Source organism: Phlebotomus argentipes, unplaced genomic scaffold, assembly GCF_947086385.1.
Source record: "Phlebotomus argentipes unplaced genomic scaffold, Phlebotomus argentipes genome assembly scaffold_18, whole genome shotgun sequence".
Taxonomy (NCBI): Eukaryota; Metazoa; Arthropoda; class Insecta; order Diptera; family Psychodidae; genus Phlebotomus; species Phlebotomus argentipes.
The window spans coordinates 6,688,612-6,700,292 of NW_026776177.1; the positions used below are offsets into that span (position 1 = coordinate 6,688,612).

At 42.8% G+C, this 11,681-nt stretch overlaps 1 protein-coding gene across 1 annotated transcript in view; it reads right to left on the reverse strand.

The window, feature by feature from the left end:
• LOC132261198 (Krueppel-like factor 7) overlaps positions 1–5,500 on the reverse strand; it is a 141,485-nt gene extending 135,985 nt beyond the window's left edge. Inside the window, exon 1 of the mRNA XM_059759830.1 lies at positions 4,643–5,500. Within this exon, the coding sequence (XP_059615813.1) occupies positions 4,643–4,744 (102 nt within the window). The 5' untranslated portion in view covers positions 4,745–5,500. The remainder of the gene's footprint in view (positions 1–4,642) is intronic.
• Between the last annotated feature and the right edge of the window lie 6,181 nt (positions 5,501–11,681).

Consider the following 11,681-nt stretch of genomic DNA (forward strand, 5'->3'; position numbering starts at 1 on the left):
CCATGCAATATTAACCACGCTTCGTATTGTATCATCTGAAAAGGTAAACGCGCCTCTCCTCTCGCCCTCCACTCCGAGGCGATGCCATGAAAATTTGATAGGGGCCTCTTGCGCCATGTGAGTGCTTCAATTCCCGAAAAAAAAGAGTGAGAGGGAAAGAGCGCGAGCAGTCCGGGTTGTAGTGCCGCAACAAAAGGCCCGAAGAAGGGTGGTTTGAAAATCGTCAGTGTGGAACTCATGTGGCTTTTGTGCTGAGGTGAGGAGCGAAAAGAGCAGCAAAAAATCGTAAACACAGGCCAGCGAAATAATAACAAAGACATGACAAGTGGAAGACGCAGAGCAATTTGATTCTTGACGCCGGAAGTCAACTACACTGGAGCTGTAATTGGTGTAGTAAAAAAGAGCGCAGAGCCAACAATGATGGGGAGACACGCAGAGAGAGAGATGCCATTGAATTCTATGGCTTGATTTTCCACTTTTTTTTTCGGAGGAGAGAATCAATCAGATCCGATAATTAATGCCCGGAGAAATTCTGTTTTCGATTAATTGATATAAAGTGTGTTGGCCGAAGCGAGTGTTTGGATATGTCATTGAGTGAATCAGTGGATTTTGTGCCCAAAAACTGATTTCAATGGGCCTCTTTTATTCCCTTCCAAACACCCAATCACACAAGTCATTTTCTCCCCACATCACTTTACATCCATTCAAGCCATCATTTGTGAAAATTCGCCTTCACTGCATTCACAGCGCCAGCAGAATTGCTCGAAATTCACCCTAAATTCCAATTCAACATGCCAAGAGCAAATCTATTGACTAATTACACAAATAAGAAAGACTTTTTTCCATCTGTTCCCAAATTGTGTCCTTGCTAAATTGAGACAACAAATCTATAGACTCAAAACGTTTAAAATAAAGTTTTTTGTACTAACAAGAAAGACTTTTCTTACATGTTTTTCTGCATTCATAAGATCTCTAGAAATTTTTGTCTTCCTTATTCAAACATTCGTTGATCTATTTTCAAACTGTGTCCCCACTAAGTGCATTCATAAAAGCTGAGAACTTCGAATAGAATTTCTTGACTACCAATATCCGCCAACTCCTCACTCATCTTGACATTTTATTGATTTCTCCATCAAAAAGCACCTTTTTCTCATCCTCCCGAGTTCACTTCTCGCGATTCTGCTAATTATAATTTTTCATTAAGCATTCCTAATGATTGAGCAACATAATTATGAAAAACGCGCCATATATCCATCCATATAGCAATAAAAATTCTTGAATATTCAATCGAGCAGGAAATCCATGCCGGCATGGACAGGAATAACCACTTCTTCTGCTGCATTCTTCGTGCCTTGCGATTGTTACGTGATTCGAGAAGTGCTGTCATTTCTGCACACACTCGAAAAGTTCCATTTTCTCCGTCTTGGAATTGTAAATCAAACAGGGGCACAAATAAGGCAGAGAATTGCTGGCTAATCGTCAATGCGGGAAAAATGGTCGCGCGATGCCATCAATGGGAAAAAAGACGCACCAGTGAAAAGTTATTGACACCGAAATGGAAGCGAAGAAGTGCGTCTCTTCTTTGCCTCTTCTTCTTCAATCTGACTGGCTCTGGGGAGACACTTTCGGGCGCAGAACAATGTGCATATTGAAAGGTGTCGCGCTTTTTCCCTCTTGAGGTGCCGCAGAGACAAATTGTACCAGCGATTGGGATCGCTTCAAGTGAGAAAATATATGGTCATAATTGAGGAGAGGCACCAAAAAGAAAGTTTCACACTTTGACGGCAACCATTTTCGGGCAGAGAACGCACAATTTATCAATTTACAGCCCAAATTCAACGTGAAAATTAACAGGTACAGTTTTGAAATGCATCGCTGGAGGCAAAAGAAGATGCTTTTTGGCGCTATTTTGTTGAATTATTCCGTCCCACTATTGTCTCGCCTCTTCACTCTTTTACCCTCATTTACCACATCGCAAAGATGGTTGATTTTCGCGCTATCAAATGCCTTAAAATATCTCATTTGGTGCAATTCAAAGGAACCGAGGCGCTTTATTTTATTACTCGTAACTCATAAACATAATAAACATCCGAAATTAGCGACTGATCTGCAGTCTTGTATCGTATTTCACGACGTCCTCTTCAGTCAATCAATTGCAAATGTCACACTGTTAGCACAGAATGTTCAATTCTTCTCTTCGCGCGCTGTTGGGAAAAACACATCGCTCGACTAATAAACATTCAAATGGCGAAGGCCGTCCCGGAAAATTTCCCCATTTGCTGAGCGGCTTCGGGACTTTCTGCGGGCATTTCCTAAACTTCCCATCGCCGTGGCGGCCTCGTGAGGGACTTCTTTATTGTTATGGGAGCGAAATTGAGGAGAATTACACATCTCTGGATGCGAGAGTGCGTGCCAGCCGGAGGGCAAACAACGGAAATCATCAAATCGACGTATGATCGGCGTCTGAATCACATTCGACAGACAGAAGAGTTTATATTTAGGAGTCATTGGAGCTCTCCTCTCTTTTATGGGGCCTCTCTTTCATATGTATGTGAAAAATTTATGATTTATTTGGCAACGCATGAATGAAAATGCTTCAAGAGAGGCCACACAATATATATCTCATAATGTTCACATGAATTAACCTCCGATAACCCCATGAGCGATGGATTCCCATCCCGAAGATGCAATTAACGAGTCACTCTTCGACCCCATCTCGAGCCTCTCTCTCTCACTCACTCTCCGGCCAAGATGTTCGCCAGATATGCACCTGCAAGTGTGATTCACACAGTGTCGATTCATGTATTAATTAATTAGCAAACAAATTGCATGAATCACGAAGTGACTGTAAATCATATGCAAAATGCCACTTCACCTCAATTCTCAGACACTCCAGAGATGACTTGTCGAAGCCCGATTCCCGCGATGCATTTCTGCTCTTTCTCTGTGTGAAAAGCCATTGATTTCTTGCTTCTTTTGCCTCCCCATCGACGCCTCTCTCTCTCTCTCTCTCTCTCGGCAAGGATTCCGAGTGCGAGAGAAGATACTTAATGGGAAATCCATCAGAGTGTATCGAAATGTGCTTCAATGAATATCTCAGCGTTTGAGCATTTTTCCCTCGCCACCCGAACACATTCTGAGCGCCATGCATTATTCAAACACGAGAAATTTCCAACACAGACAGTCAATTTGAGGCAAGAACACCCGTATTCTCCTTAACTTTGCACTAGAACCTCAGCCAAGCTGCAGATCGGCAGCAATCTCGCTGCAAGATAGCACAATAACTGGCAAATTGTGGCTTCAAGACAGTTTCGCTAAAGGAATTGTTACTCTTCGTCTTGTTGTTCTAATATCAAATTTCACTGAACACTCAACAATCAATCTCAGTTTGTGAAGCTCAGGGATTTTAAGGAAATTTTTTACAAAATTTATCAAAAATATCATCGTGAAAACTATCATTTAAAAGAATAATTCTTAAAAACTACAAGACAATGAATGGGAATGATAAAATCTTAATGAATAAACAAGTGTTTTCATGCGTTCTAATGATGAATATATTATTTTCTTCTACTTCGATAAGCGTCTTCTCTTATTTCATGCTTTTCGACAATTTTCAATTTACGCTTTTTGCCTTCTTCCTAATTCTTTCACTAATCTGATTTTGATAAAAAAAAACCTCTAAAAAATGCCCGATAATTAAATACTTTAGAGAAGATAAAAACTATTAGTTTATTCTTCTGATTTTCAAAACCACTTAAAATCACATCAATTACAATCCTCATTGGGTGGTTAATCCCTACAAGAATAATCGCTGTTCTTATCGCAATTTCAATATTTCACAATAACTGGTGCCTCGGCGATCCCGAGAATAACATTTACCCCGATTCATATGGCGAAATGTTTGTCAAACAAAAGTGACTTCACTCGAAATCGACCACAGCTTTGTATCGCATTTGCAAAGAAATTATAACAATTCCTCACCATCTTCAATTCTAGCGAAATTCACCCAACGCTCAAGTCTCTGTGTGACAGATTTTGAGGAAAAGGTCAGAAAAGCAATTAGGCCAGGTCAACACATTCCCCGGATTGTTCGGCTGGTGGTTATCAGATTGAGAAAGCAATTTCGCCTCTCGTCATTCTTCGCCTTAACGATGTAACTGTCCCTTCCGGAGTTGGCGAAATTGCAAAAAGAGCCACTTCCTCTCTGGGTCACTGGTGACTCTCTTTGTTTCGGCCCCATGAATGGTCGTTGTAAATTCATTGATTAAATTGCCATATCGTGGCCGCGGCCTTTCTCACGTGGCTAACTTTCCGCGCGCCAGGTGAGTCAGTATATTGTAATTCATATGCCCGAAAAGACACAGACGAGATGTCGTCTTGTGGGAAAGGAAAGTTCACAGCGTTGCTCTTCGCGGCGATGTATATTTTGAGTGGCAAAAGAAGGAGAGAAGAAAAAAAGCGAAGAGAGGTAGAAAAATTCCACGTTTGCTCTGGCCAAACACATTTCGAAATGAACTCTATATTTGGAGGGTTTCACCACAATCGGGAATTGTTATCAGTGTTCAAATTACACGAAGATACTGGGCGCATATCTTGTATCGCACCAAGGCGATTTGCAGGTCACCGGCGATAGCGCGCTTACCTGTTGCCATTGATCCTCGATGGATCCTTGCGACGAGAAGTATCCAGTGTCGTGCACGTCCTGCAACTCCCTGAAGATATTGCCACTGGGCAAGATATCCATGCTGATGGCTTGGCAGACACTCGTCTTGATGATGATTGGCCGGTTTTGGCGATATACTTCACTCAAATTGGTCACTGGCAAAACTTCACTCTGTGGCACTCTCAAAAGTGAAAATAGCACGGATTTTTCCACTGGCAATTATGTATCTCGCATTTGAGTTTGAGAAACTTGCCTTGGGCCAGAGAAGCAACACTGCGTTTTACCCAAAACACACTCTCTCTCTCTCTCTCTCGGTCAATTATCCCAAAGGGTTGCTACAGCTAATATTGTGAGGGGAGGGTATTTTCTTGATATCTAAACACACAACACAAAACACGGATACCGCGGTATCCTGGATATTCACTAGTAGTTAACACCTGTCGGTGGTTGAAATACAGCTTACAATTCTAGATACGACCATGTTTCACACTGAATGAATGACGAACAACTTCGGCAACGCAGAGTTACCCAAAAAACCACTGATGCCTCTGGATCGCACTCTTGATCGCGAGCCTATTCCTTGGCTATTCCATGGTACACAAGGAACAAACTGTCCCACTCTGGAGCCTCCTCCTTCTCTGCAAGATTCTCTCTCTTTCCCAAGAAAATTGTCACGTAACGCACGAGCGGCCCGATAGCGTTTCGAACACGAAGCCGGTGTCAACGAGACTGCCAAGTGCTGCACTCCGGAGACACTACAGAGCCGAGAATGATGTCCGCACACCAACTCGCAACCTCATCCAATGTATTCGGAATTCATGTCACGACAGCACTCACTCACACCACGCCGTCCCACACAGAGCGAGACGACGCTCTGCGGCCGAACACAGTCTCCGTCTCACTTCGCGCGAATGGCGACTCTGCGACTCACACGCCAGCCGCTCGTCGACGCTGTCGCTGCAACTGCTGTGCGGCACTCGGAAAAAAGCGGGCAACGATCACGCCGGGACACGTGGAGTGGGGGCCACGTGCAGAACGATCTGCCACGGTCAGAAGCTCACTCGGTTGTGAACGAGGCGCCGCAGCGAGGCGACGTCCTGGTGGGGTCGCGCCGTTGTCGTTGGCAACGCGAGGACTCACCTTCCCCTCCGCATCAGCCATTGAAGCGGGCGCGCCGAGTGGGGAGTCGGCCACCTTCCCCGCCGCACATCGCCGAGCAGTGGCGGCTATTGACACCGCTCGCCGAGTGCAGTTGTCCGCAGCGCCGGCTGCCCCTCCGCCGCCCCTCCAGCGACGGTGGGGGTGACTTTGCGCCCTTCGGCCCAGCGGCCGCGCCTGCGCACTCGGCGCGCGGCGCCGCGGAGGGGCCGAAACTAGCGTGATTGTGTGGAAAACGAGATTCGGAGGGAGCCAAACACTTGATTCCCACTCAGAAATACACTCTGGCATTGCAACACGATTCTTCTGCCGATATCAGAGATAGAGAAGCAGAATTAGCTGACGCTCCTGATAAATAATTTATAAAAAAAAGTGTTAAGCAAATTTAAATATGGGCAAAATATAAAAAAAATCGTATTGAATTTCTAATTGTATTTTTAACTCCTTTTTATTATCCTTTATCAAGGAAAATATGTTTAAAACTATATATAAAACTATGAATTTCTATAAAATTAAGCTTTTGTCGTTTATGTTCGTGGTTTTTTTTAATTGTGTTTTAACCATTTTTACTGGGTTAATTCGCACCATTACTCGCACTAATTATGCTATTGTCTTTCGATTTAATCCATTTTCAAGCCAAAATTGAGTTGAAAAAGACAAATAAGCGAATCTCATTCAGAATAATGCTGTGTGGAAAATATGGAGTCAAATTCGATCATTCTATTTCGTCAATATTGAGAAAAATGTGATAATTTTCCCACTAATTTGACTACAAGTATTCTTTATTTCTTACCGCGGTGCTTGATTTGAATCCGCTTAATGTCTAATTTTACCATTTCTGCAATGTAAATTCAATTACAATTATTTTCAATTGCCAGTCATGCAGAAATTTGGAAATTTTAATTTTAATTACGCAGTGTAAGTATTTGACATGATAATTACATTACTCACAATTCCACATTACGACTGAAAATCGATATATGGTAATTCAAACTGTACAATTTGCCCTCGTCACGGCCAATAAAGTTCTTCACCCCTCGGAAGTCCGTGAGTGGGGCTTTCAGTGTAATTTCTGGCCTTTTTCGCCGAATATTCAAATCGCCCTAAATCTCTCTTCATATCAGAAAAGCGCGCGGCTTCTGGAATCCTCGAAGATCGGCATCCGAATTGTGCCGCGCATAGCGATGAATGCGGCCGCTTGCGCGCCCCTGGAAGCTGTGCAGGGAGTCAATGGCGAGGGTGATGTGTGCTTTTGGGGAAGACACAAAACACACTCGGCGAGAGCGAGAGAGTTTGCCCAGATTTATGGGGAGGAAAGCGGTCCGGCGGGCGCTCTTTGACGGAGTTTCGGATCAATTTACTATGTGTGGCACGCGGAATCCCACCCAGAGCGCCCGCGGCCCTCGTGGCAGCTCCAGTTTGTCGAACTGCGGCGAAACCCACCCCCGCGCCCGGGCAATCGAGCGCGACAGGGTCAACTCTGCGTTTGCGGCGACCGAAGCTGAGCACGCTGATTTACACGCTCGCCGCCGCCGAAACCGGAACACCCAATAAACACTGTGGAGCGATGCGGAGGAAATCACAATGCGATGGCACCGGAAGTGGCGCAAGGGTGAATCGAAGGTGTTTGATGACTTACGTGGACTTTTGCAGCTGGAATCACCCGCACGCCCTGCGGCTCTGCAAATTTAATTACAGCCACATCCTCTCGCCCGATTGATGCGGAGTGCAATGCCCCGGGAGGGTTGTCACTCATACGGGGATGACATCCGGCGAGGGTTTCGCCATTTGATGTATTTTTCCACCGAGGGACGAACAGGCCTTCGAGGGATTGCTGAGAACTCGGCACATCACTCCCAACGCCAATCGATCCAAGGAATATTATTGATTTCTGCAAACTCTGCACTCGTTTGGGCGGCAAAAGTGCAATTTGATCAAGGAAAATAACAAAAATAATAGTGATTTATTGAAAAACAAATGTCTGTAGAGCTGAATCTTCATTTAATCTGTAAATTTACATTCAATACAACATAAAAACACAAGAACCAGAGCGAAATTATCCGCAATTTCAACTGTTTTTTTTTCTTTTCTTTTTCAATATGCAATAATGGATAATAAACAACCAAAAAATGCATTCAAAAAAATCCTTTACGTTGTCTTTATATAATGTCAAAAGTTCAAGATTATAATGAATTTACTATTGATGAGCTTTAGCCACAGAGAACTTTCCGGAAAGGAAGCTCTTCTCTGTAATTTCCACAATCAGGAAAAATCCGCCACAGCCAGGATGTGGATAAAAATAGCACAGAGTTGTATTAAAATCAATCGCGTCTCTTTTGTCACACAGAGTGTGAAAATATTGAATTAGTTCAATTTAAAATTTCAGCACGATAATTTTTTGGGTGAGAAAGTTTTTAAATTAATTTCACCCAGTGTGAAAGAATGCCTCTCGCGCGCCCGCAATTTTCCTTTATGCAAAGGAATATTCATAGTGGATGGGAAAGAAAAGTCCATCATCGAAGTTATAATGGGATTTTTTGTGTGTATGAAGCCGAGAGCTAAATCAATATCACTAGTAAATAACCATCGAGAAGGATTCCATGGGAAACAACTTGACTTATTCACCCAACTTTTCCGCATGATTTTCCACCACTCGTCACTGTCTCAATGACGCACAGGTTTAGGATTTGCAGCTGCTTAGGCCACACAGTGTGGCGCAGTTGATGTGCAAACAGGCGTTCGCGAATTATTCAGCGCACTCAATAATTCGCAGTGTGCAGAAGCGAAGGAAGGGCTGAAAAGGGTGGAAAGCGTGCATACAGTGAACTTATTTATGCAATGTCAAAGTTTAAATACCAAAGCATATTTCGCATATTTGCACGCCAGTTTCATAATCAACCATCACCTCTAATCTTCTCCCATTTGCCCATTAAATGTATTTCCCTCCGGAATTATTTTAATTATAAACTTTGATGTGCACTTGATAATTCATCGATTTTTCCGCAATATATGGTATTATTTTCACCACTCATCCGGACGAGAGTTTGAGGGAAATTCGCTGAAAATGCTTTGGCTTCTGATTAAATATGCGACATGAAGTATTCAAATTTCAAACAGCGATTCAGTCTCTTTTATCGCAGTGTCAAATTTAGCTACGAATACGGATTTTAAGAGCTTTATACAGCAATTACATAGAAAAAATACCTCTTTTTCACTTTATGTTTAATCCTACAATTTGTTGAAGGTTTTCTTGTTTAACCAAGAATGCATTGTTTATTAGTTTTGAAAGAATCCTTCAATTGGCTGTTTTGCATATATTTTCTGCCATAACCGCAAAAAACTATTTTTGTAAAACTTTATTGAAAATGGTTTAAAAGAATAAAAGGTATGAAAGTGCAACAACTTTGAAATGAACTGAAAATTGGTATTCAAAATGAAGAATTATCGAAAAAACTCTGAAAATAGACAATTTTTAATTTTCATGCAATGTTTTGGAGGTTATGTTTGACATTAACATCATTTTAACACTAAACATTGGCGATCTTCATTAAAAGGCTTTCAGACTCATTAAGATTCTGTCAGAAAATTAGAATTTCTTTCACATCAAGCATAAAAATCTGTGTTATTTTCTCACTAAGCATTTCTTCACTCTTTATTAAATAAATTGAAAATTTTCGCCGAATTGTACACCGCTTCCTACAATAATTCCTCCCCATTGTTCAGTGCGGAAATGCAATATGCTTGAGCTCTAATAGCGATGACTTGGACGAATTAATCCCATTTTAATTTCCCACCCCCGAAAAAGGGTGTTTCTGACCGCGGGAAAGTCCCTGTGTTAATTTGATCATTTTCTAACGCTGGTCAAAATTAACGTTCGCCAGTTGCAGTGCGATTTATTCTAATTAAAGTGTCTCCGCCGTCTTACAGTCACTCTATCCGGAGTGACAAAGGAGGAAGGATTCTCAATCAGAAGCCTCTGCGAGTCTTCTTGGGTTTCATGCACTCACGGAGTCCTTTGCTTTTGTGTGTAACTCTTGGTGTTGCTGAATGCTTTCGGCTGGAGATATTTTGCGGTGAAATTATTTCAATTTTCGAGTCTCACTCTGTGGGTTTGTTTGATGTTATCTTCAGTTACACAAATGAATGAGAGAAAAGAGCAAAGAGGTCCCATTCCACAGGTGAATGGGCGTCAAGAGGGTGGGAAATTCGAGTGTGTGTGTGTGTGTAAAACATTTAATTTTAGAGCCTTTCGCAACTCCTTTTTTTCCCCGATGTGTTGCAAACTCAACGGGCGACAGGAGGAAAAAAGACAAACACGGGGGAATTTTCTATTTGGAAATAACAGACGGCGAAGCAGGGAAATCTGATGACACGCCGGAAGACCCAGGAATGGGGAGAGAGGCGAAGGTGGAGGAAGTTTGACACACCTTTGTGATCTCTAACGCTCTTCGGTATACAATTTCAATTGGTTGTTGTTTTTATATTAATAACTCACAGCGTCCCGGACAAATACCAATCACTTTCCAACGCTTCTCTCACTCTCCAAAGAGCAAACATTTCAGTCCGAAGGACAATGAACCGAAAGGAGACACAGCAATTTATCACAATATTGAATTCATTTCCGTCTTTGAGTGTTAGATTTTATCACTTCTCCCCGGCATTTTCCCCGTCTTTTTTGCCCTCGCGCGACGGACTTCAAAGGGTTGCTCTCGCACTGCGCTTATCTGGCACACACAGAGAGTGAATTGCTTTGAGCGAACAAGAGATATTTCTTTGTAAACTCCAGCAGGAATTCTTTGGGAATTTCACGAAATTCCCCAATAGCGACTTTTATGAAGCAAGTGCGCGCCACAGTCACATGATAAGGTGCATCACCTTATCACCTTTTGTAAGACAACACGCTTCGCCGGGTGTTTGCTCGCGCTTTGGCGCTCTTTGTCGAACATTGGAAATTAAATCACAATGTGGAGCGCATATATTTTGCTCTCTGAACACCACAAATTCGGAAGTTTCTGTTTAATCAACAAGCCCAGCGAGTGAAATGATCATAATTATGGAAGCAGTGCAAAAAGTCCGAGGCGCACACATTTATTAAATTTCCTTGTGGGAATTGGGGAATAACATGAATTTCATTACGGCATTTATTACTCCAGGGAGCGGGCTGTCCCCCATGGGAGCCTTCCTCGCCACTGCATGTTCCCCTGCTTAAATACAATATCAATTATTGCAGTGCGGCATCGGCCTCTTCGGGGAAACGAGATGATTAATGGTGTTTTATAGAATTCAATAGTTGTGCCACGGGCCATTATGAATGAATGACCCTCTTCAGATTTCGGGGCGCTTTCGGGGCGAGAGGGGGCGACCGCAGAGAATGGACAGAGAGCCAACTCCGAGCGTGGATCATTTATTTAACCGCAAAAAAGGCACTGAAGCAGCAGAAAAAGTTTCCCTGGAACACCGTGATCAGGAGCGTGGAAAAGTGGGGCGAAATATTCCCGTGAGCTTTGAGCTTTTTATCAATCAAAAAGTCCCTTAATATTTAATTAAAAGTGCGTCCCCGCCCTGAGAGCCTCAATTTTTGCGGAGTGGATAAAAAATAAATGAGATTCATGCCAGGCGGATTGAGATGAACTGTCATGTGGAAGACTCCGAGTCTGGATCCCACGCTCAGGAGTCGAGAGAAGCTTCTCGGTTCAACACTCGAAAACGTACACAAGTCGAGTGTTAAATCGCTCTTCGACTGCAAACAACAGAGTGGAGCGAATAGAATGCAAACAGTTCGAGTTATAGTTGAATTTAAAGGGAATCCATGGTTATTGATTCAGTCGAAATCCATTCACAGAAAGAAAAATAGAACAGA